This window comes from Dromaius novaehollandiae, chromosome 2 (genome assembly GCF_036370855.1).
Source record: "Dromaius novaehollandiae isolate bDroNov1 chromosome 2, bDroNov1.hap1, whole genome shotgun sequence".
Lineage (NCBI taxonomy): Eukaryota > Metazoa > Chordata > Aves > Casuariiformes > Dromaiidae > Dromaius > Dromaius novaehollandiae.
In genome coordinates this window covers 87999027-88026448 of record NC_088099.1, presented here as the reverse complement: position 1 = coordinate 88026448, position 27422 = coordinate 87999027, and the positions used below count along the sequence as shown (strand labels likewise).

General features: G+C 37.3%; 1 protein-coding gene across 2 annotated transcripts in view; it reads left to right on the top strand.

The window, feature by feature from the left end:
* The window catches only part of LOC112986646 (cadherin-10), a 105548-nt gene that overhangs the window by 14508 nt on the left and 63618 nt on the right, over positions 1-27422 (top strand). For both annotated transcript variants that reach the window (XM_064506880.1, XM_026106030.2), the window contains exon 2: positions 24527-24903. In XM_064506880.1, the coding sequence (XP_064362950.1) occupies positions 24673-24903 (231 nt within the window). In that variant the 5' untranslated portion in view covers positions 24527-24672. The remainder of the gene's footprint in view (positions 1-24526; positions 24904-27422) is intronic.

The window sequence follows — 27422 nt, the reverse complement described above, 5'->3', positions numbered from 1 at the left end:
ATTTATGTCTAGCGTGACTACCAGCTAGGCTAAGCAACGAGCACCTAGGCTGTGGCAGTGACAGAAGGAAGGGAAAATTCATCATGCTGTATACCCACAGTAATATATATCTGACACCTTTCAGGGCCTGAGCGCCTGGGGAAATTTTAAACAAGCTGTAAAGGTCACAGAGGCGCAGGATGCCGACAACCAGGAGTGCTGTTCGCACACACGAGGCACAGGCACACCGTCCTTTCAGACACCTGCGGTTGCGGTCGCCATGAGTTGTTGCTGTGACTTTGCCCCTTGGAGATTACAGTTTTAGGGCAAACCAGGAAGTGCTGTTAAAATTGAAAAGAAAAGTGTTAAAATAAGAGCAGTGCCACTGATGTTTCAGGTTATTTGGGTTACTTTGGGCGTTAGGTTCAAAGAGCTTTCCTTTCCTGGAGTGAACTTGGTGGTTTTCTCACAGAGATGAACAGAGAAGCTGACGTCTTTATTACCCGCAAATGAAGCACTTGTTTCCTTTGCTGCTGTTATTGCCTTCTACACGGTAGAAGTGATTTAAGTTGTCTTTGCAGGATGAATATACAGCACTGAGACAAAAATTAAAATTGCATTTTATTGGCTGATGTAGGGAATTCTATGTACCTCAGAAAGAAAATTGTATTTCTCTGCAATAGCTTTATATCCACATCCTTGGATGTAGAACAAATTGTGAAACACTTGCATGGAGATAGCTGTCACTTTCCAGTTTTGTAGAGAGAATTCAGGAATATATTTAAAACTAAGGGCAAGGGAAATTGCAGTCCCTTAAAAATGGGAGGAAAAAAACCCCCTGCATTAGCACATTTAAAAATATTTATTTCCCTGATTTAATAATAATTCGGCAATAACTTCACGTTATCTTGTGTAGGAAAGAAAAACTATCAGAGAAACTGAAGTCTTCTGTCTGCAGAATTGGTCTCTCCAACAACATTCAATTAAGTTCTCTTCAGCCAAAGATGGGGGGACATTTCTGTAATATCTCAGTAGTCTTACAGTAGTCTTAGACTGAGCTGCAGCTCTTCTCCACCTCCTCAAAGAGAATGAGCTTATGACGGCTGATTTACATGAGAAAGGAATTATAACATGAGATTACCAGCTCTAGTGCATTCTCCTGACTAATGGGGGATACTCTGCTCTCCATGAGAGGAACTCTTTGTGGTTTTTGCTCTTTGAGAAGACCATATTTAGATTCTTACTTGCTCTTCATTTAAAAAAAAAAAAATCTGTAGGATGGTAAATAAGTGACTACATTAAATTACACAGCCTCTCTCTGTGTGTTTCGGTACCCTCTCTGAAAGGCATTTTGATTAACAGCAGCAGCCGGGTGCTCTCGTCAATGAGGCCATGCTTGAAGCATCATGTACTTGCTCACGCATGAGGGCCACGTGCACCAGTAGGAGATGTAGGCCTGGGTGGCGCTGCAGAAGCTCCTCGTTGTCAGCAAATTTCTGGAGCACTCTCTCTAATTAGTGGGAGAAAAGAGCACTTTCCTGTGGGGAGGATTAAGAGCCGCCTGCTAGTACATTGCAATCCTGGAGAAGGTACTAAACTGCAGAAGTTTGAGGGTCATGTTATCCTGTTATACTAATGTGATTTTGTGCATGGGAGACCCCAGCATTTTGTAAATGATGGATGCTTGTGCTTAATTTCCATTGCCATTGATAGGATTTGATTGTATTATAAGTTTAAGCGCATTTAAGTTGTTTTTAACACTGTGTAGATATGTATACACTCGTGTGCTTTGGCAAACTGAGTCCTTAATCAAAGCTGAGCTTTCCTTTGAGACCTCTTCATTTTCTAGCAGAAAATAAAAACACAACAGCTCTGTATTTCTGAAATTAACTGGGTGTTAACCATCAACCTAACCTATGTTTTTCTCAGTTTGCACTTAGTGGTGCAGTGCTGCTAGTGGCCTCAGTTGAATGGTGTATGTTCAGGATTTCTAATTCTTTTAGGTATTTTATTGGTTTCCACCTAGATTTTAATAAAGGGACAATTTTCATCCCTCACATAATTCTCAGAATGCAGTGGGTTTTTTCATAACCTCTTAATGGTCTCTTAAGTATTTAGCAGGTCGTTGATTTAAAGATCAAGGTGAACATTCTGCTTTAATAACCAAAGTGCATAGGATATTTGGAATGAATGCCTTTAAATATAGAATTGCTTAATGGTATGTGTGATCAGACTTTGTCCTGGAAGAGAAGTTGCAAAATGAGAACTTGCTTTGGATTGATTGTTATGGCTTAAAAAGCGCTTAATTGCAGTTGTACTATAGGATGTACTAAGCAGAATTTTTTGCATCCAAAGCAATGTACAGAAATGCATACTGAACAAAATACCAACATGTTATCTTACAGTGCTGTTCGTCAAGCACTGCCAAATATTTTATAATTGTTTGTATAAATCTTAAAAGTAAGAATATGACATATTAAACTATAGTTGAAGTCAAATTGCAAGCTTTCATTTCTGTAGTTTTTGTATACATGTTTTACTCCTGAGATTTTGGTCTTTGTTGTTTCATGATTTGTGTGTTTCTATTCATAAGCCTTCCAAAAATATTATCAATTTTTTTGTAATTTTTCATGCATTATCATGTTGCTCAGAACTTGATCACCGGCCTTCTTTCATCTTTGTGCTGTGCAGTTGCTGGTATTTTGGTATTCTTTTTATGTGCCGTTTTCTTTGTTTAGGACATAATTCTTCTCTTCCTTGCTTCTCATTTCATACGTCTTGCGGCCCATAGGTATTTGAGATTGAATTGTATGAAGTAAAATGGCAAAATAGAAATTTAATATTGGTAAATTGCAGTTCTTGTAAACAAGACTGGCAATCATTGTGAGAGGCTAAAGGGAGGCTGACGCCCTCTGTGAGAAATCTTTTGATGTACCCGCGACAGAGAACATTTTCAGAATTTAGTTACAGACAATATACTGTACTTAAAGGAACAGGTTATAACGTTGCAAGCAGATTTCCTCTGTGCATGTGGCCTGCTTCTGTGACACACTATCCTGTTGGTTTTAAAGAAAACCTATGAATTCTCTTTGGGAATACAAAATTGCTGTACCTCTGGGCGGCTAAGTGCTATGGTGTTGTGCCTGCTTCTCCCAGGCCGTGTGATCAGGATCAGTAAAGATTTGTTAAACTTTGGTAGCCCTTATTTGAGTAACAGTGCACTCAAGAAACATGCCAGGTACGAGACGGCCTGGCATGCTAGCAAGGAGACATAGAAAAATTGTCCAGACATAAAAGCTCTCGTATGGTAAGTCTTGTTACTTCTGTCACTGAGACCAGTACTGGTTCTCTAGGCTGTCTCCAGGTTTTGGTACCTACATCCAGACACCTCTTGGATACTCTACGATATTTTAGATATCCTTACAAATAGCTTTTTTTCTTGTGGTTCTTCTTTCTCATACTCTCTGGTATGCTTTAGAGCTTTTAGATATTTTAGGGATATTAAATTCATTCAGCTTATTCATTAAATTCATGTTGCAGAACTGTATTTTTTGGATACCTTTCAGTATAGAATGGATATTATTTATGAACATTCAATTAATGATAAAGGAAAGTCGATTTCTATCATATATCACTTAGCAGTGATAAATAAGCCTGTGAAGTACTGGGTTTTTTGAGTTGCAGTAGTGGCTGCAGTAAGGCACTGTCCTCTTATGTATTTGTGCACTGCCTGGATGGTCCTGGAACGGCAAGTGCCCCAGTGTCATTTAAGGACTGCAGGCCTCTTTGTCATCAGTATAACATTATAATTAATGAATACCAAAAAAAACCCCAAACCATATCCATACTACTTATTCTGATGTCCTCAAAACTCCTAAAAGTTTATTGAGTTTGCAGACACCTGGGCAGCGTACAAAGATTATTTAGTACAATGTAAAATAAGTTGTACTTCCATAACTGATGTTTTTCCTCTTTAAATCTAAATTGAACCAGCAGTCATTATTCACTCTAGAGAGAGAACACTGCTGTTACCACTGTAGACAGAATAACAACTAAAATCAAGGCCTCCTGACAATGTGGAGTTACCAAATGATGCAGAGGAGCGCACAGATGCTGAGGAGGGCGTTCTGTCTCAGGTTCACCTCAGGAATTTGTTCTGCTAATTGGGCCCCTTCAGGTGTAATCACTGGGGTCCTTTCCTTATGAAGAGACCCTGGTGGGATTTGGCAACACTGCTCAAAATCCTTCCCTCTGCCTTGGAGTGCTGTGCCGTGAGAATCGCGTGTGGAAGAAGGGAGAAAAGGTGTGCATGGGGAGAAAAAAAATGGAAAGCCTAGACTCCTTACTGGGAGTTTACCGGGAGCGGGAAAGGCCAGAGTGTGTAGTCCAGTGTACACGGTGTGTACAACTGCAGAAAGATCTCCAAAGCTATGTAGCTTTATCCATTTAAAGCTATACAGGAGCGAAAAGCAAGCAAAAACATCTCGTGTGTTGAAGCTTCTCACATTAATAATCCCTATGTAAATTCTCCTGTCTATTCGCTTTGAATTTCTTGCTGTTTTAGAAGTACTTGTATGGAAATGCTGTGACTTGTGAGAGATGGTTACTGATCTAAAGAGTTTATAAGCTATGCAGACAAGACTGCCCTAACTCACACTTCGGATTGCTTGATGATTCAGGAATAGAAACTTTCTCCTGAGTTTATTCCTAGCCATTGATTATGGATCAAATCAGTATGTTTAAAAAAAAGCCACAAAAATTTATATTAAAAGAAATGTGTAGAAGGGAAAGTAACTTCCTGAAGCCTTTTGGTGTTGATGAATGAGTAGTTTACCAATTTAACAAAGGGTTGAATTTTTAGAGTTTTTCTCTAAATTAAAAAATATTGATTTGTTTCCTTTACTCCTTCCCACTGCAATCCCCTTTGAAAACATACCATTGCATGTCTGATGATAAATGACATACATTATTGCATTGTATGATGCATTGTACATTGATGATAAATGAGAAACGACATTAGAGCTTAATGTGACTTGAAATGACTGAAATATCTAAAAGAATCAAACGTCATATTGGAGATGGGTCATCCTTAATAGCAATGTGATTACAGCTTTCATGCTGTTTTTCCTATTTTGGACAGCATCTCTTCTGCATCCTTGCAATCACTCCATCTCCCTTTCCTGGAATACACAGTGGGTGTATAAGCATCAACCACTGTATGTTCAGGCCCTCGGGCTAGGTTTCCTGTTTCCAGTGATGTTAAAAGGTACTCCTGAAAATCCAGTAGTCTGAAGTGACAACTCTGAAAAAACAAATGAGGAATGAGTTACCACTAAACAAAATATGAGTGGGCATTTAGCTTTTCAAATTGTGTTTGATCCCTACAGGGTGTGGAAGCAAGCCCACAAGTACTACTTATTTTATGTTGAATCTAGGTTAACAGACCTTTTTATTATTTTTTTTATTTCCCAAAATAGGGTCTGTAGGATTATGACTGGCTCCAAGAATTTGGTTCTCATCCTTTGTTCACAGGTACCATGTGGAAGTGAAAGCCATCTGAAAGCATATATTATATAATAGCCTTTTATTACATTTTTAGTGTAAATAATATAAAGTTCAGTGTTGGTCTTTCAGGTATAGCACTTACAAGATTGCAGATGAATAGATGTGGAAAGGGCAGTTAATCTCTAAGACAGTTTTAAGAGAGGAATTATACTATGTAAATGTGCACTAGTTCTGTCTGTAGATGTAATTATCATTAAAGCTACAAATAATTTATTCACTGGGCTGGGCAATTTTTTTTTCCCCAGCTGCAAATCTTCTAAACCATTACTTCTTGTCATGTTCAGTAGATACAGATAACAGATTATTGCCTGCCTCTTTGAAGAAGTCTTTTACATATTCAGAAGTTGTAACTTGCTCTCCCCTCTCACAGCCTTTTCTGCTATAACCTGAAAGCACCAGGTTGCTCACTTGTGCCTCACTGGCCTTGATAATTTCTGGTTCACTCTGAATTCTCCACACCTCCATTGAAGTATAGTGTCCAAAACTGGACTTCTTATTTTAGCGGAGCCCTTTCCACTGTTGCCTGAGTAAAGATGTACTTCATTTGTCTTATAGGTAGTAAACCTCTTTATCACAGTCTTTTTTGGATACAGATGATACCGTTAATTCAGTGATATGATTTGTATATTCAGTGATCTAAATGACGTATTTGCCCCACTGACATCCAGATCGTAGACATTTGCTGATTTTTCTCTGTCCACAGATGTGATGATAATGGAGTTATAGAAAGAACTTAGATTGGAGTGAAAAATATGTTTTTGAATAAGAGAATGACTGATTCTGAAACTGCTCCAGCCAGATAATGTTGTATCCTAATAATAAATTCATTAGGCCCAATGTTTTAAAAACCTGTAATTGGCAGTGGCCAGCAGGTGGTCCTTGAGCCATGCCCAATTCCCATGCTGAGCTGGTTTCATTTAACTGCTGGCCCAGGATTTCTGGGTTTCTGAATGCCTGGTCAAGGGAGCAGCTACTTAAGCTATTGCCAGTGGGTGGCCTTGCTGCCTAGCCACATACCTTGTCCAGCACCAGTCAGTCTCATTCAGAAGGAGCTGCCGTTGTTTCCCATCTGGGAGCAATTTCTGGAGTTTCCAAGCATCTCTTTGCTCTTGGCTAAAAAATAGTTTGTTTCACAACAATTGTTTTGAATGAAAAGATAGTGGCTTAGCCAAACTCTGTTCTTTACTATATTTCCTGTCCCATTTTTGCACTAGAGTTCTTTTTTTAATGCCATATAGTTTCTTTTAAGTGCCTCCTCCTGCAGTCTTCCTGTCTTTCCTGCACAAGCTGTAACTATTATCGTAATCTTCCAGTCCTATGGGATACTTCACCAACTCTCTATTATACTTATTATATGATTTTCAGCTTCTAAAACAAAAGCCTTCTGGATTTTCTTGGTTTGCTCCCTGTGCCTTTTGCATTAGTGTACAGGCGTCAAAGATGATTGATGCAGTATCTTCCTTGTTATCCTTCCGGAATCTCTGTCTCCTGTTCTTTTTAAGCCCCTTGCCTTTAGGCTGGTTTCCAGTACTTCCTGTTTATATCTAAATTACGTTTTTCTGTTTCCCTTGCTTACTTTAAAATCGTCTTTCCTAAGTTATTAACTCAATCTTCCCTCCTCGTTTCCCCCCCTCAGTTCCCCTAAGAAAGACCTCATCTTTACCTAGTTGCTCAGAGAAAAATGTCCCCTAAATGAGGAAACCCGAATAGTCCAGGTGACATTACCAGTCATGCATTTATTTCCAGAATAGCTTGTGTATAACTGATGTTTCCTTCCAAATGAGAGAGTTCTGTGAAAGGCAATGAATAAAAAAAGTTTGCTAACAAGAGAATGAGACGTTCTTACAGGTGTTGGTACTGTGAGCAACACTTGCATACCTTTTGTCACAGTTGAGCACTTGTAGCAGACCTCAGCAGTTTGCATTAATTAGAGCTTTTGGGGGGTGAGTTTCCAAATTAACTGAAAAAGGTTTTGGAATAGGAGTGGGGAAATACTGAGATATAGAGGCTTTAGGAGGCTGCCGTCCAGTTGCAGGCCGGAAGAAAGGACACACACGAAGCCCACATATATCAAGGGGACTGAGTATGGCAGTGACAGTGGCAATACTGCTGTCATGGTCCAGGTGCTGCTTGATGTGACTTGTTGCTGACCTCCTTGTCTGTTTGCAGCTGTTTGACATCTTACCGCACAAGGTGCCAGAAAGATACAAAGCATTTAACAATATGAAAGTGACTTTCATCATCATACTCAGCATATGGCCGTATTTTAAACAGTATATATGATGCATTGCTTCTTTTATTCGCTGTCATAGAGCTGTCTTTCTTAAAGAGTTGAGTAATGTGATCAAGAGATTGCAAATGGGAAGGTTCGTTCATAGAAACAGGAAAAAATTACACTTGAGTTCTTTGATTTTCACTCATATAACAGTTATTATAGATGATAAATCTGTGTTACTTTATAATAGCTTTTAAAGGAGAGTGAGGAATTCATTGCTTAATATTTTCTCTAAAGTTTAGCTGATGTGTATATATATGCTACACCATTGCAGTTCTGTACTTCTGATCACTTAGAAAAAATCTTCAGTATCTTTACATATACTAATATATACTTTAAATATGTATCACATTGTGCTCTGAGTGACATCAGTGAACTTACTCAGCAAATACACTTCAGTCACTGAAGTAGCTGGCTTTTTGTTGCCGAAACTGAGATCAGATTCTTGACATCCTTGCAAATACAATGCCATTATTGACATGGAACTCTGAAGCTGTCTTGCCTTTCTCAAAAAAGCTTTGGAAAAAGAGCGAAAAGAAATACCAGAAAAAAATGAAAATGTTAGGTAAAGAATGGAGAACTGTCAATATACCAACGAAAACATGTTTAAAATATATGGCACAGCAAGTAACTCACTGTGAATATCATTGGATGGAAGTTGGTTTAAAAGGGAACAGAAAGAGCCATTAGAAAAAAGCAATTAATAGGGTGTTAAAAATTTCCATTTAATTATGTGACCTTTACAACCAGTTAAGAATCCCTTCTGGCTTGGAACCACTGTTCTTTTGGACCTTAATGAATTGACCAAAGACCTCAAGTAACCAGCCTCCTATGTTTGTCTCACATCCTAAGCTTCTTGCAATTGCTTGCTTTACTGTACAGCAAACTGTAAAAGAGAACAGGGACCTCTAATTGTTCGGCGTTGTTTCTTCCCATGCAGACTCTAGCATTTGGCCCATGTGTTTTTTTAGCAGATGCAGCAAATACTGATTGTAGCAGCATGACAGAGATCTAACCTGCCATAAGGCTTCCAGAAATGAGGAGTTCAATGCTGTTCTGTAAATATATCAAGGTAGACTAGATAAAACAGCAATAGTTTAGCTACTAGTGAAGTCATACTATGCCTTGGACAACAATGGATTTGCTTCCCCAGGAGGGGTTTTGGTCACAGCTGGTGAACGTTTCCTAAATATTGATGCTTCCAAGGATTTTTTTTTTTTTTTTTTTTTTTTTTTAAGAGGACTATATCTGGATATGTTGTATCTATACAAGTATCTTTGTATCTGTATCCTTTGGGTTTTTGCCTAGTCAGTACCAGATTCAGATTTTCCTGACAACTTTGCAAGCCAAGAGTAGTAAGGACAGTTTATAATAAATAGTTCTGTGATTTTTCTGTAGTGCTTCCCTCTATTTTGAGTGATTTGAAGGAGTCTGTTGAGCATGTCATCTGGTTGCTTGGTATCCTGAAAAATTACATTTAAGATAGCCTTCTATGAGAAATAGGACACTTATTAAAAAACAAAACACAAAAGCAAACCAACCCAAAATTGGATAGAGGAAGGAATTGAAGCATTGTAGTTTATTATTGTTATATATACATATACATATATATATATATATATATATATATATATATATATATATATAGCGGGATTAAGTGGTAAGATTTCTTTGCTTTGGCCATAGCTGAATATGTGAAAGTATTAATCGTCTGAAAGAAATGTTTTGTGTCTACCCAAACTTTTAGTTTAGTGTTTATATTCATTTTCTATTCTAAATACCAAGTCAAGAAATTTATGTAAAATATCTTAGTTGTGTTATTTTGCAACATATTACATATCGTCATATATGTGAACATATAGTCACATATATGTATTTGCCACATAAATATATATTTCAGTGAGGTAACTTTATATAATCAAGCATTCTGCCTGTAGTAAGTGATTCATTCCTTGTTTGAGTGATTTGAAGGTATTTGTCCTTAAGTGTGGGTGAGCTATAAAATTCCTGATGTCCTAAGAAAACACCTTTGTTCAAGGCAGTTTTCTCAGAGAACTAAGCTGATATTTACATATTTATTTATTTGCTTATGAGGAAAGAATGGGATGAAAGTCTGTTTATCACTGAGTATATACTTTGTTTGAATATGCTGTTGACTCTTGAAATTAGATAATTATTTTTCTCCTCCTGGTTACCAATTTGTATGTCATTTATGAGAGCGCCTTCTCTACACATACTGTTGTAGACCTTTAGTAAGTTTACAGAAGAATATTCTGCTGAGAAAAATGTGTACATATTCCCTAAGACAGCATTACTTGTATCCGTATTGAAATATTGCATACAATACAGCACAAAGTAGGAATAAGCTCCTGTGAAAACACTTCAAAATTTCTTGCAGCAAAAATTGCTTTGTGCACTGTAAGATTAATACACTATTAATCACTGATAATTTGTTTTCAGTTTGAGAAAAAATTTCTTGAGTTAAATTATTAGCGGAGCACTTTCTGTTGAAAAAGTCTCACTCCTGAAAGGAAACAAGAGTCAGAGACTAGATGATGATTGACAGATAAAGTATTACAATAATCTAAACATCTTGTAGTCCCCTTGTAAAATTGTTGTTCAGTCATATGAAATATAAAAAGTATGAAATATATAAAAAGAGCATTTTTCACACAGTAGTATAAGATTTGACTCCTAATTGACTTCCAGTTATAATTCAAATATAAACATTTGACTTCTGATTATAATAGTTGTATATTCATCTTAGAGACAAAAGAAGGGAAAGAGAGAGAGATACTTTTATAACCATTCAATGCATTTGATAAAAGGATTTCCTCACATTAACTCACAGAATTCAAAGTAGATCAGGTGTATTGAGTGAAATCAGTGAGTTGTACTGGGAAAAACATAATCCTACATCAGAATCTGTCAGAAAGATTTTTTTTTTTTGGTAGCTAACTATATTAGTAAAGGATATGTATATGTGTATATGTAAATACACACACAGATATATATGCACTAAATTGTCTCCCGTACAGAAACTGTGTACAAAATTTCTTGAATTAACTGCAAACTATATTGAAGCCTCATTCTATTGCATACAAAGTGATACAAAATAAAGTCAAATTTACTGTGCAGATGATAGTCTATGCTGTTCTGGCCAAAAAGGGGGAGTTGGCGGGAGAAAAAGAAAAGCTACATGGTACCAAATAAAAGGTAATATTCTGTTAGCAGGAATGCTACTGTCAAACAGTTTAATACAGTCTGCTGGATAATTGCTTCAATGCTATACTGAAGTCATTGAGGTCGTTGGGGAGGGAAAAAAGGAGGAAAGCCTTTTCTGTCAGAAGGATTATGACCAACCTGCTCAGGTGTCCACAAGTTTAGAGTGTTTCAGTTTTCAAGTTCCTAAACAGAAGAATACAGGTAGCCTGAAACTCACAGCCAGCTGGAGTTATTTGTGGTTGATACATGAGAAATTACGTCTTAGAAGTCTCAAAATATGTTCTCAAAATTAGTTAACAGCTTGGAAAATATTGATGAAAACACTATTCTACTAAGTTTTAGTGTGACTCCTAGAGATACTAATTGGTGTTGCAAGCAGAAGGTAAGAGCAGTGAAAGGTTGCCAGAATGTAGATTAGTAAAAACTATAATACAGTATTCTTCCTGGCTTTGACTTTTCTTCCTCTGAGGCCTTCTTGAGTGGCAAGACCACTGGGCATCTGTTATTCTCTTACCTCTTTTTTCTCTGTCTCATGAACTATTGAAAAGTTTATGCAGTGTTGAATAATTTGAATGGGAGGGACTGTGAGAGATCCTAAGACCCGACAATCAAAACAGTCTTCTGGAGGGGAATGGCCTTGCTTAACATCTCTGCCTGATTAGCTGCCATCTGTACTGAATTTCTGAATGATTTGGGAGTTAATGAAGTTGCACGTAGCAGAGAAAATATGCTCAGAAGAAAACAACCTTTTAAACAAATCCTTCATTCTTGCATTTAACAGTTTTTAAGATTGCATTTTATGATGTGTAATTTACATATAGCACCTTGCAGGAAACAAAACAGCTTAATCCCACAACTACTGATAAAGCTTTGCTTTTAACATTTGCTTGGCCAAGCCAGTAAATTCAAAACTCAGATTCAAAATATCAGATCCAACAGAGTTTTCCTAAGGATCTGTCCTCTTTCCTGCTTCCGGCAGTCTGTGCAGACCACCAGAACTCCATCTCAGATGAAGCCTGAGGTCTGGGCACTTTCCCAGACTTTCTCTTGCTTTGTTCCCTTTACAGTTCTTTTAACAACGGGCTCGACTATAGTTATGCTGTAGCTGGAGCCAGGCTTTCATAAGTCCAATAACCGTGTCAGTCGAGCTCATTTGCACTAGAGGATCTTTTCTTCCCAAGGCAAAATATATACACGTGCACACATACAAATATAGGACAATCATTCCTTTTAAATTGCACCATGCATCAGAGCTACTCTCCTGCTTGCTAGCTGAGGCCCCTTCCTGCAAATACCACGCGCACGTACACGTCACTGAACAGTGGAAAAATTTCACTAGACTAATGGTTTGTTACAACTCATAAACTCATCAAACAGGCTTGAAACAGGATTACATAAGTCTAGTAGAAATCTCTCAGTAGAGGATAAATGAAAGACCATTTCAGTATTATTGCCTGGATACTTTGGAAGTTGGAATTTCCTTCCCTGTCATATACTTGCTCTGTGATCTCAGCTGACCACTTACTCTCTCTTTGCCAGAGTTTCCTATTCATGGAGACTAGAATAATATAATAGAATAATATTTTATTATTGTGTTCTGTGGAATAATAGAATAAAGTAATATTTCTTCTCTACATTTTGAATAGTGGAAGAATGAATGCTGTAAAGACTGCTAGTGTTGCTGTAACTGTAATGATCCAAGGACTTACAGACAATGTGTAGCTTGTTAAATAGAGACAGTAAATGTTATTATCCTATATTTGGAAAAATCTGACATGCTTTCAGGCATAGATAAACTTTTTCAGATTTGAAATAGAAACAGTGCACTTAAAAGCTAAATGCAAGTTGAGGATAATTTCTCAGAGTTTAATTAGATAGCTAAAAGTTGCTACCAAAGAAGTAGACTGGCATTAGAAGGGTGCTGAGGAGACAAAAGAAGTTTTTAGCTCCTAAAGGAAAGACAGAATTAGGTAGTTATAGCCTGTGGACATACAGAGGTTAGCAGGGAAGAGAGAGAGATTATTAAGTTCAATGAAATCAGAAACACCATTGCCTCCATTGTTTTTGGCTTCCCAATGAGTTCTGAAGTTCAGTTCCAGGTGCATCTTTGAAAGGTGTTTTGTTGCTTTCCCTTGGAAATCGAGAGTGAAAGATCAGAGATGAAATGATTGTGTTGAGTAAAACGTTTCTGCTGTAGCAGTTGGGTGTAGTCCTTCATCGAATGCCTGTGTGAGTCCATTCCAGTGCATAGTGGTTGCTTATTTCCAGTATGCAAGTACCAGGAGAGCATACAGCACTGTATGTGACCTGTTTCTGTATAGGAATGTTCATGTTGGGAAGAGTTACTCTCCAGATTACTAAGGTGGGTATTACAAGTATTCAGCACACAACTTTTTTCCTGGAAGGAGGATTTTGAAGTATTTGTTTGCCAAGCTGTGCTCTGCTTAGATGATATCTGAACTGGAAAAATGGGCTCTCCCATATTTTCACCACAAATTCAGGAACTGTCTTCAGACTGTCTCTGGAATACTTCTATATTAATAGTGTTCTCTTAGATACCGTGGTCAACATCAAAAATCGCTACCTTTAAACTACAATATGTAGAAAACCCGCAGACCAACACACCTATCTCTGTGTAACTGGCAACCATGGAAGGTGTGCCAAAAAAGCTGTAGTACACAACCATGTTCTTAAATATTATCGGATTTGCTCAGCGGATATTTCTGAATATTTCTGAAATCCACAAATTTATGTGATTTTTTCAGCTAAGCATGCTGATCCAGTAAAATATATTGTGTTGACCTAACACACATCTTTTACCTTTGAAGATGGAGATGGTAATAGAGACTATATAAAGAATAGAGCTATACAGAGATCGTAGAAGGCATTCAGAACAGCCTTGATAAGTGTGGTGCCCAGGGTCAGAATATGCATAACTGCATTTATCTAATCTGTATCTGTCTGTATGTTCTCATACAGTCACTGCTGTATGAGCATAAGTATAAAGGATGTCGACTGACTGTGAAGAAGTCTGAGTGTCAGTATAATTACAGTTCTTTTAAGCAGATATAAGCATTCTTAAGAGAAAATTTTCTCACTGCCAAGGTTTCTACCTGACTAAAATCCATCAGCAATTTATCATGCCCATAGCTAATGCCTTGTTGAAATGGTGATGGGTTACTTTAAAGACCAGATATCTGTTTCCCAAACTAGTCCAGACACAGGTCCTCTTTCTCACTGAGATATGCAAAGAATGGTGCATTTTTCTTATGTGAACTATAGTCCTTCATAGTTAATACTGGTGCAAAACTAATTTCAAAGAGATGTCAGTTGCAGCCGGCTGCACACTGATTTAAGGCAAGGACCGTTTGGGAAAATATAGGAGGTGATTGCCTAATTAGCTTGTATCATCATGTGTACATGGTACAGCTGATGGCTTCACATTGCATAGGCAATATCAAATATTATACTGCCTAAATTGGATGCGTTATGGACAATATTTCATCTTGTTGCAATGTACTGTAGATGGTATAATACTAGGCACAAATGGCTACAAATGCTTATGCAATGTACAAATATGTTATGCTTTTAACAGGCTTCTTGCTAGTTATAAAACATGCTCCATAATTCTGACTCATTAAAGTGGAAAATGATGGAAGTATGAATAAAAGCTTCAGAATTTTCTGCAGTAAAAGGCAGGGAAAAGAGAAACACCACAGAACTGCAATACTGATGAAGAAACTATGACCATTTTATCCAACTATAGTAGTATAATAAACGATGCTACCACTCCCTAGGAACTTTTTGTATCTTTGATAATTTTGCATTATCATGGCCAAAAGCACTGGAGGCACTCCATAAAGTGACTTTTAATTTGCTATATAAACTGAGAACAATACAAAGAGCTATCACAGTGCTTTCTAATATTTTAAAATAATTATAAAGGATTTGAACATAAGGTGAAATTCCTAACACTTTGTATCCTAACACAAGTGCCTCTTTTATTACTACTGCTGTTATTCTAGCAAATTTGAGAGTTGCAATGATGTGACTGAACAAACTTTCTCAAAGTGCTACCATTCCCCTTACTCTCTGTTAGATTTCAACTGTGAGCTTCCATAAGAGATGGCTATTTCCATGTCTTCCTGTGTGCTCAGAAGAATGTAATCCTCCTGCTATCATCTAATTAGCAGGAATGGGACTATCCATGCTGCAGGCACAGGCACTAACACAAGTTTGAGGAGCCACTGTGCAGACATCAATGAACACTTTATTAAATTACACAGTTTTCTAAGCAGCCACGGTCTCTCAATGCCCCAATTCTTTATGCTTTAGTGAACTGCCACTGCTCTCTGAAGCTGTAAGGTTTCCGCCTGAGCTGAAGATACAAACTCCTGATGAGATTATGGTGAGTTTTTAGATATTTGGCACGCTTCTGTGGTTATTCTGTTTCTCTTATAAGGCTGATAGTTCACTGGCAGGTGAAAGCACTGGATAACAAAGATGAGGAGATTTAGAATTTCACCTGCCCTGAAGGAAAATAATGTATTTTTTGTAACACTTCAGCATTATTCATTAGAATTCACCCTGTTCAGGAAACCCCTTCAGGATACGGAAGAAGAATATTAAATCCCCAGGTCTAGCTATTCAGTTGCCTCTCTGTTTTGGCTCTTGGCAACAGCCCGTCAGAATTTTCTGATCTTTTCATTTCCATAAAGACCACAGTTTGTCAAAGATCGACTGAACTGAATAAGGAAAAGTAAATGGGTGTTAACAAATTCTGTAAAAATACTCTTTAATACATACTGTTGTGTCTAAACTACAATGTTATAACGATCCATATAGGTTTACTTTTCTGTGATAAGTCACTGTTTTCCCCCTACTCCGTACTTCTTCAGAGAAGAAGGCAACATTCCAGAACTCATTGTTTGCTGCTTTTCAGCAAAATATGTCACTGTTCTCCTCTCCACTATCACCCTCCTCTCCCCTTCTTCCAGTATATGTGCTAAATATCAGAAGTGATTTTTTTAATTGATAGGGATTTTTTTTTAAAGAAACATAGAAAGAAAGACAGACGAGAATAAGCAAATACTAAAAATTATAACAACTTTTTTCCTTTGATAGATAAAGTAGAGGACTGTTCTCTTGCAGAAGGGATTGGTCTAGTAATAATGGAATGTGGATATTTTAAAATGCTGCTGCCCTTTTCCAGAAAAAGCAAAACATAACCATGGGCTTTATACAACGGAGAAAATAACTTAAGAAGTGCATGGGCTGAAGTCAGGGAGGAGCAGCAAAGAACTAAGTTCACTCTTAAGCTGGCAGAATTTAGCAGACAATTGAAGAGATAAATGAAACTCCAAAATCTTATGCAGGGAGACTGAGAGGACTGGCACGTGCCTTATGTAATTGGGAGGAAGCCATGTGGCTAGGACTGTGTTATTTGATATGGGAGAGCTTGCCACACTGACTGGCAAGCGAGAGAATGTAAGTTGCTTTCAACCTGCAACAGCAAATGTACAGCTGGTTTTGAGATGAAGTCAGATAAATGGAGAAGAATGGGGTTGAATAGATCTGGAATGAATAATATATACAGAAGAGTACGGAGGTCGCATGCACAAGAGGTGGAGAGATATAACAAAGAGAAATAGTTGCATGGAAAAAGATGGAAGAGAATTTTGCATAATGGAACTGAAAAAGACCTCAAGAAATCCTCTGGGCCAGCAATCTGGACACAACAAGCAATCCATTCCCAAAAGCGGTCTGTTCAACCTGTTCTTCAGAATCTTTAATTTTATATCATTTTGGCTGCAGACTACCCCTACAAATAGGTCTGAATTTTTTTTCTAATGCTTAACCAAAATCTTCCTTGTGATTGAAAACAATTGCTTGTTTGTGGAGGCCATGGGGAATAATTTCTTTTTGGAAGAGCATTTCTGGTTCTGAAAACCACTATGTTGCCGCCTTCTCCATCTTTTTGTTTTCCACCTCTTGACTAGAAAAATACAAGTATTTTGGTCTTCCCTCAGAAATAATGGTTTTTTTCTAAATGTTTTGTTACTGACCTGAATTTCTGATTATTTCCGTCTTGATACTATGATATTCAAACCTGGACACCGCATTTGAAATGAAGCTGAGAGGAAAGATTATTTAATGTTTCTTAAGAAAGGTACTCTTGTTCACGTATCTTGTACACATATTGTGTTTCTTAAGAAAGGTATCTTGTTCAGTCTTCACCTTCACATATAGATGAGTTATGTTTTGTGTTTTAAAAGTGAGTGATAAAACAATCCACAGTGTTGAGATTGCTGAAATACGCTCACTCTTCATTTGAGATACTCTTGTTCCTCAATTATTTTCTCCAGAACTTCAGTGTGGGCAGTTTCTTCCTATCTTGTGCAGTTTATTAGCTAAATATGATCATTATTAAATCAAATCCTACGTATTTCAGAAAAATACTTTAGTTTTTTGGGAATATTTTAAATTTAAATTCCATCTTTTTGCTATTGATAGATTTAATAAATGTACTCTTTACTTCTTCATCTAAATTATACAGAAAAATATTGAACAGTTACCAAGATCTATGGAAGTTCACTCAGCATATGCATTCAGAGAGGATGAGGCATTGGATAAAGTTGTACCACAGTAGACAGTAGGGAGAACAGGATGCAGCAAGGAATGAAATGTTATAGGGATCTGATAGGGAACAGAAGTGATGGAGATCTAAATCACTTTGCATGTCCACGACTCACCATTTCAGAAGGCTACTACCACTTTCTCACTGCTGCGTGCATAAGTTCTCTCCCAAAATTTTAGGAACAAAGATAAATTTAGATGTCAATGTGTAAATGATGAATTACTGCTATAGTATTTTACAACACTGTCTTGTTGGGAAAAAATGAAGGCAGCATATAGAGAGAGCTAAGAATTATTGTTGGGTATATAAGTTATCTAATTAATTCAGAAAAAAAACTGTTAATAAAGAGTCAGAACTTTTATGCAAGAAAACTTATTACTATCTACTCCCTTTTCTCTGGTGCTCTGCTCACCCTGTCAATGTCCCACTGTGTTCTAAGACAGATGGTTTTAGCCTTCATCAGGAAGAAGGGGGAAGAGGTTACGATGAGCTGTCAGCATCCAAAGAACTTTTCAGGGAGGAGTACGATGTTCTCAGCGGGAGTTTCTTCCCCCTCTATGCTTGGAGAAGCATGGCGTTTAGCTTTCTTCCTCCTCTGTCTTGATGTCTGATTGGGGTTATTTTATGTGTGTGTGTATATACATGTATATATATTTTAATATGACACCCCATATCCCTCTTCTGAAACATAAATTAGATTTTCTTTGTTTAGTATCAGACCTTGCATACTCTGTTCAAATTAGTGGAGCAAGAGTTGCAGGACTTCATGAAGAGGATTGAACTCTAAAGTTCAAAGGTATAGCTGACTACTTTACAAACTCATGTTATAATTTAATAACTGTAAGTGTGGTCACTACACTGTATAAGTGTTCTGCTGGAGGCTACAAACTGAGCAGTTTATTGACAATTTACCAATTATCTTCTTAGTCTGAACTGGGCAATTACATTGTGAATGGCCGTAGGCAACTTCATTAGGATATAATAGATAAAACCAGGAACATATATCTGTAATACAAGGAATGATAAGATTAGAGTCCACTAAGAATTGATCATTTGAAAGAGCTCATTTGTTTGCTTCAAGCACTCTTGAACAAACCTTTATAAAAAGTGTTTTCTTTTTTTTTCCTCCTTAAGGTATAAGTTACACTATAAGAGGGAAATATTTTGTTGTGTTTTGAAAAAGAGTCTCTTGCACAGGTGTCTGTTTCAGTATGTGCTTCATCGTACTGTGCTCCACAGCATTAAAATTTCCTTCCCTTTTTTAAATAAGAATATGGCAAAAAAAGTCAAAACTAAATTATCTAAGAGCTCGAGGCTCTTCTGAAACTGATGGAGAAATGAAGCATTTCTGCACTTAGCTACCTTCCCAGCTTATTAAATAGATCAGATTAATTCAAAATCAAGCCACAGTTTTGAATTTGTTTATGGCTGCTAAAATTGAGAGTCAGATCTGAAATGGAAAGAGCTAAGGAACTTACCAAGTTGTCCACTTGAAGAAGGAAATCAAAATGGTAGCAGGTAGGTGCTGGACCTCTGTTGGCTGTAGCCAGTTTGGAAGCAGGTCTGCAGCCTGTGGTGGCAGTCCTATATTGGAGCCTGAGAAGAGGCTCAAGGGATTGGGGAAATGGAGCAGAAAACAACAAATGTTTCTCACTGTGGCTTTGTGGAGATGGTGCTATTAATGTCACAGGCATCACACCGCTACAGCTCAAGAACAGAACAAAAGCTGAGTATACTCCATTGTCTTCTGTAGTAGAATAAGGATTGCTCTCATCATAAAACTCCAACATGGTTTAACCTAACTTGTCATGAAGCGTTTTCTCTTCAGAAAGTATCTTCTTCTGGGACTTCAGAAATACGGTAACAAAGTAAGCAAAACTATTCAAATATTCACATCCGTGAATAGTTTATGGCGCTCAGTTGAAACAGAAATGGAGATGATATGACAGTGCACAAATAACTTTAAATAAGCTAATTGAAATGTTTCACGCTTAAAATTCAGTTCACATTCGACCAAACAAAAATGTCTTGACAATTTGTCTTGACCACAAATCCAGATTAGCAGCTATCCCATGTAAACTCTTTTGCTGGACATTGTTGGTTGTCACAGGAAAGACATCAATTTTAGAAAATTTCTACACTAAAAAAAATTAGATAAGCTTTTTGATCCATATTACAGTTTTTATTTTAAATTTAATTCTGCTAATTTCTAAAGGCAATTGCACATTAATAGAGAACAGACAAAAAGAGGAAATCGTATAGGAAATAGTTTTCTAAAAAAAAACTCAACTGTAAAATGAGAACGGCAAGGAGCAAACAGTAAATGGGAGTCTGATAAGAAGATAACTTCTTATAGTAGATCAATTAAAGGCATTAATGGGCCATCTTATGTATCTGTTCAATCTCTTGAGTTTCAAATGCTAAGAAGTATGTTTTAGCATCAGTGCAGTCACTGGAAATGTGGATTTTGATGCCAAGCATTAGGAGTTTGCACTGCTGGGGGAAGCAAAATATAGTATTTTTCACATTTTGAGAAGATTACATTTGGAATCATAGGAATACAATTAGAGTTGCATTAAAATGCTCTCCTCTAAATTCTGAGAGATGGAGAAGCAATTAACATGTGGAAACTTCATGCTTGTTTTTAAATTGTTAGCTGAAAGCTAATGGTGAAATGATTAATAGCTTCAGTGAAGATTATTCTCACTAGTAATTCTGATTCCTCTTTCATACAGGAAATCATTCCAAGAAAACTCATTTAAAAAAAAAAAAGGCCAACAAAACAAAAACTTGTGTAAGCAAGAGCAGAGCTGGGCAGAATGTTCCTCTGTAGTGTGTTTAATTTAATTTGGAAAGATATTACACACAAATATGGACTCTTAGCATGTATTTGACAGGTTACAGAAGGACTGAAGGCTTTTTCTTTGTTTCTTTTCTATTGTGGGAAAAAGTGGAGAAATGATCCTGTAGAGAAAGAGACAGCAGCAGATCTGAGGAGAAAGACCAGTGAAACAGTTTTATTTAAAGCAATCTAATCTTATTTAAAATTATTTCAGTTCTGTTAAAAAAAATACTAACCTAAAGCCAATCAAAGCTATTACTTTTCTGCTGTTTACAAATCCTTTTCTAAGATTAAAAAAGAAAAAAGATTCACCAGAATTTAGGAATTTTTCCAATTAATTTTCTAGGGAATTAAAAAACAGATGATAAATTTATCTTCCTTTCTTCCTGTCTTCTTCATTGTTCTTGCCCTGGCATGAGAGCACAAAACCCAAGTAATGTGTCACAGAACTGGTACTTCTGTCTGTTTTCTGTACTTATATACTGAAAAGTTTCCTTCATCTAATTCTCTTCAAACATTTTTTTCCAGTGCTTTTTATTTAATAACTCTTTGGGTATTCAGTCCTGTTACTACAGTGTAGGTTTTTTGTTTGCTAGCTTATTTTTAAAGGTAACTGTTATCGCTTTACTGTAGATGACTATCAAACTCATTACATTTAAGATAGGAAGCTGAACTCCAGTAGGAGTCTCAAAGGAGAAAAAAACCTTGCTGGTAGGTACATCCATTAAGCAGTCTTGCTTGCCAAGTCCATGTACATTAGCTACTTTTGTAACTTTAACAAATTTAATCTGAGCTTTCATTCCGCTGACCTAATTTAACAAGAAGGAAATTCAATAACAACTCCTAATACTGAAACATTATTTCCCAAGAGGAATTTAACAGTGCTTCTACATCAAATAATAATGTGTGAATAGTGGAATATATATACCAATGACAACAGGAAGGGGGGAGAAAAAGAGAAGAAAAGAAAGACCAAAAAAAATGAAAATGCTGTATCTCCTTTTCAAAGAATCCACTAACTTTACAATTTTTAGGGAAATCAGTAAGATCCTGAAGACCTAATTTCAGCTTTGAAATTCATATTATCTTTGAGAAGAAACATTTTTAAGTATCTGAGAGTAAATCACATTCGGGGGACTCTGTATCTTTGATTCAAATGAACATATTTGTGGTTTGTGATAGATAATATCCAAAGTGGAAGGCCACATTTTCACCCTAAGGCCCTGAGGTTTTATCCCAAACCCTTTTAATCAACACAGGCTTTTGTTGGAAATGCCTTGAGTAGCAGGTCAATATCAAATTCCAAACCCAGGAAGAATCTGGGAAAGTTTTACATAGCTCTGCTTTGAATAATCAAAAATATATATGATAGTAGTAAGCCAGGGTGTCATGTTCTCGAAACCAGAGAATGCACAGAGTTGCCGTGCTATCGAAATCAGTGAAGATGAGGAAACCCGCCCCAGATTGTTACTACTCGAAGTTTTCTGCCACATGTGGAAGAATATACAAGGATCTGTTAATATTCTTTTCTGTGGATGTGAGAAAAAAATCCTTTTTAACATTGTCCGAAAGTATACCCTATTAACATAGATTCTCACTGTTTAGTCATATTTCCCACACAGCAGAGACTGGGGAAACTGCTAAAAGATAGATCCAAAATACACGAGTAAGCTTTCTCTTTAAAAAAAATGCCAAGTAAGAAAACTTTTGTAGTATCTTTTGTTTATAGATACTACATGTGTAACATCTGAAAGATTTAGTATGTGTACAGAATGTTGTGTTACTAACACTCAGCAGTATATGATGTTTCTTACGGATAAGAAGATGATTGTTGTGGAACACACAGATGAATGTCTAACCTTAGTCCCACTGGAGTCACTATTAAAGCTTCCTTGTGTTCCTACATACAACCCAGTAGGTCTGTGATTGAATGATGCCTCTTGGGAAAATTTGGTTTCTTGCATATAAGTAATAAATAGGAGCAGAAAACATATATGGGGAAGAAGTAAAAAAGAAGTGCTGTTATCCTATTTAATAATACAAATTACTTTAGAAATAGTTTTACTAGTTATATATTTTTTAAAGTTATCTTTATAAAATACAGATGGCAGAACCCCAAATTGGACTGGACAATGTGTTGTCATTTTCTCCAAATTTTCTTCAAAGAAAATACATCAAAAGTTAAGGAATGGTTTCCAGACTCTAAAGCTAGGACTTACCAAAGAACACACACAAAATATAATAAGGTAACTCCTTCAAAGCAGGAAAAATCTCTGCTCTGCTAGGAGGGAATGGTTGGGAAAAAAAAAAAGGTTGAAAATACGTCTTCTCTCTGCTTCTCTCTAGAGTTGGTCCTTTCCTCTGGTTTTGCTTTCTAGCCCAGCAATTTCCCATGTCTTCCTCAAGCTCTGTACAAATTTGCTTGGATCTGTAGGAAAGGATCTTTCTGTCACCTCTGAAGGAAACCAACTTCTCCGTTCCTCTTAGTGGCAGGAGCTCCCTCTCACAGCAAAGACACTCTGCTTCCAGTTTTTCCTGGAGGCCACCAGCTACACCCCACAGCCCCAGAGCTGCCCCAGGTCTCGGGGCTCCGTTGCTCTGCGAACACGCGATCTCCTCCTCCTCTCCCCTGGCTCCAAACGTAGCACGTGGGGCAAGGCAGCCCTTGCCCCGCTTGTCCATCATAATGTAACCACCATGCAGTGTGCAGAGCATGCAAGGCAAAAAGGCAGTGAACAAACAGATGGGGCTGAAAAGATTGCAAGAATATTAGGAAAGTACAAAAAGGAAACAAGTAAAAAGAAAGTAAAAGTTACGGGGTATAATTCACGCCGTTATGTGTTTAGTATATCTGAGTATACTTAGTCTTGCTCTCTATAGGTTAATCTGTATTCAGCATGCAATGATATTTGTAGTAGCCCTATTATACTTTTTGGTGATTTATATTTACTGTTAATATAATTTATATTAATTGAATGCTTTGGAATGCACTTGATTGGTGATTTGAGCATTTGGAAGTTTTTATTGTGATTATTTTTTTTTCCTGGTTTGGATGTTCAAACAAATCAGAAGAAATCCTGCAAGGATTTATTTTTAAACCTTTGAAAAGATTCCCATAAATGTTTCAAAAAAACCAAAGGCTGGGATGGAAACAATGCATGTGTGGTTGATGCCAACTAAAAATTTAAGGAGAACCTGGCTGAATTTATCTTGCTGAGATAAAAACTTTTCACAGTTCTGTTAGAAGGAGGAAAACAAGACAAAAAAATAAGGTGGAGAGAAACCAAAGATGAGTTTGGGGACTTTTTTTTTTCTCTGCTATAATGCTTCCCATGGTGAGATGCATTTAAGTACTCTGCAAAACTAAAACTATTTAGGATACCTGCAATACAGGCTTCATTTATTAAATACTTCCTTCCTTTTAAGGCTGAGTTTGCATCACTCCATATTGCAAGAACACCATCTCAAGAAGTTTTTTTATTTAAAAGTTTGCTTCTTGTCATGTTGTATTTCTTATGATGCATGTGATTTTCTCTTTTGCCATTTAAAACACCCCAGAGATGCTAAAACTGGTGTTTTACCATTTCTAAAACTGCTTAGTGTTAGCCTTTCAGGCCTCTTGCTAGTAAGATTAATAAAACACTGGATTTCTTGTGAATCAGATCAGGTGGAAAACATTTGAAGTAAAGTCTGGAGTATTTAATGTGTAAGTTCGAGCAGTATTAATCCCCTAGTCTATATGAAGAACACTCTTAGAAACTCCTAAATTGAAAGTTTTTAATGGGAAAATAGTTGGTCATCTCAATGCATTCTTATTCTTTCTTATGGAGTATGTTGAAAGCAGCTACCTAATGTTTGGAGCGATCTCATTATCCCAAGTTTACAAGATAACCTTTATATTCATAATCAATTTGCTTTCTATGTCATAAGATTTTGCAGCTGCAGCATACAGTAGGAGGGGAAGCATTTCAACTTAGATTGTCTCTTTTATGTTTGCTTTCAGGATTTGGTTACTATGTACAGATCAGAGATGAATTGCTGGAAACTGTTTGGCTGCATCAGCAACTAGCCACAAGAAAACAAGTCAAGAAAAACAAAACTGTTGACTCCATCACTGACTGGCTCAGAGAGCATCAGCAGTGGAGAGCTATGACAATAAAGCAAGCCCTGTTACTTCTGCTGCTCTGGATGTGGCTGCCGCATCCCTGCTGTACAGAAATGGTGTTCAGAAGGACTCCTGATCTCAGACCCAAAAGCTTTGTGGGACGTGCATCAGGGAGTGATGGAAAAGCGCTTCACCGCCAGAAGCGAGGCTGGATGTGGAACCAGTTTTTCCTTTTAGAGGAGTACACAGGATCTGATTATCAGTATGTAGGAAAGGTAGGTAAATATTAAGGTTTGTAATTTCTGTGTTATTTTCAAGTTTGCTTATTTTCTTGTGTATCAGAATCCAGTATTTTCAAATTTATTATAATATCTTTTTCTACTATTTCTCTTTTAATATTTTGTGTATTTCATACAAGATAACATAGACTCTCTTTCTGTGCTTATACTTGATATATAGCTAATTAAAAAAACCAAAAAACAAAAATAAAAAAAAACCCAGTGTTGCTAACTCTCCCAAATTTCAATAAACTGAAAGTGAGCTGAGAGTGAACTTCATTAACAACCACATGATAGAAAGCAGGTGGTTAAGAAGTGAAATACAAGAGAAGTCAGCAGAAATGCTCATATGACTGCATGGTACGCTGGACACCTACTGTCTGGAAGTATCTTTCAAATAATTTTCAGTCAATGTTTACATTTTGCCAGGAAACTTCCTCTGGAAATTGTCTAGTCCAACCTCCCTTTTGGAAGCAGGGTCAGCTATAGTAGGCTGCTCAGGGCCATGTCCAGTCCAGTTTTAGGTATCTCTAGGGACGGATACTCCAAAATGTCTCTGGGCAACCTGTTCCAGTGTTTAACCACTCTCAAAATAAAATAAAAAAGTTTCTTTTGTGTTTAAATGGAATTTCCTGTATTTCAATTTGTGTTCATTGCCTCTTGTCCTTTCACTGGACACTGCTCAGAAGAGTCTGGCTACATCCTCCTTACACCCTCCAACCAGGTACTTGTACACATTGACAAGATCCCTCTGAGCCTTCTCTTGTCCAGGCTGATGACTCCCAGCTCTCTCATCTTTCTCTCATATGAGAGACGCTTCAGTCCCTTAATCATCTTTGTGGCCCTCCACCCTCTGTAGTAAGTCCCGGTCTTTCTTATACTGGACAGCCCAGCACTAGACACAGTGCTCCAGATGTGGTCTCACCAGCACTGAGTTGAGGGAAATAATTACTCCCCTCGACCTGCTGGCTGTGTTTTTGCTAATGTAGCCCAGCTTGCCGTTGGCGGCCTCTGCCACAAGGGTGCATTGCTGGCTCATGGTCAACTTGTTGTCCACCAGGACCCCCTGCTCCTTCTCTGCAGAGCTGCTCTCCAGCAGGTCGGCCCCCAGCCTGTCCTGGTGCAGGGGGTTATTCCTCCCCAGGTGCAGCACTCTGCACTTCCCTTTGTTGAGGTTCATGAGGCTCCTGTTGGCCCATTTCTCCAGCCTGTTGAGGTCCCTCTAAATGGCAGTGCAACCCTCTGGTGCGCTCTTCCCAGTTTCCTCTCATCTGCAGACTCACTGGAAGCATGCCCTGTCCTATCTTCCTGGTCATTAATGAGAGGTTAAAGAGTACTGGCCCCAGTATTGCCCCCTGGGGTACTCCACTAGTGACTGGCCTCCAGCAGGACTTCATGCCACTCATCACAACCCTCTGAGCCCAGCAGTTCAGCCGCGTTTCAGTCCACCTCACTGCCCACTTACGTAGCATGTACTTTATCAACTGTCTGTGAGAATGTTAGGGGACAATTATCCTAGCATTTTATTTGATTTCTGTTTATAAATTCTCCCAACACCCAATTGTTCTGACAATGATATCAGCATTAAATGTTGGAAAAAGGAAGAAATTAGATTTATTTAAATAAATCATTCCTTGGAAGAGTTAGAAATATTTCTGTTGTCTTTTTCCTTTTTTTTTTTCTCTGAGAAAGAAAATCCGTATTAAAATTTACAGAAAATTTAAATAGTGAAGTAGAAATTTAAGTGACAACCTTATGTACAGTAAATTGCCTTTTTGTTTCCATTTATTGTTTGTTGCTTTCTGTCTGTAATTTCAGTACTAGTATTTGAATAATGAAGTACTTCCTAAAGCATACTGAGAGCCTTAACAATATTCTGGACATTTGTTTCATACACTTGTCAGGCATAAATTCATGCTTCCAAAGTGAGACTAGCACTAGTTCCGCAATCCAGGTCAGACTAACGGCTAAAGAAAATTAACCTTGTCTACAAAATAAGAAGTGTCATTGAAACAAAATACTATGCCATTGTATTTGGGAGCCTATTGCTCCTAAAAATCCCAGGAAATAAACAGGTTTGCAGGATACCCTGAAATTCAAGTGCGTTAGCCTCCTTCAGAAGAAGAGTAGTATGTTTTAAAGTGAACACATTGGAGGACACCCTGGTGATAACTGTTTTTATTTCATTATTTTTGAGTATTTATGTTCCCCAATCGTCCCTCAAAATGTGAGTGACACTACTCAATAATTTTCTTGCTGTCATGATGACTGAAGGAAGACTCGTTAGAGAAAATAGAGGGAAAAGAGGTCAAAGTTTTATAGGATAACTAGTCTGTGTTAGAAAAAGAGAGACTGTAAATGCAGAGTAAGTAAAGGTAAGTGAAATGGTAAATATAAATACAGAGCAGAGAATAAAATTGAGGAGCAGTTAAGACTGCATTTTCACTTTTTTGCTTTGGTTAGAGCAAAAAAAGTTGCTAATTTGAGCAAGAAATCTTAAAATTAACCTAAGTATC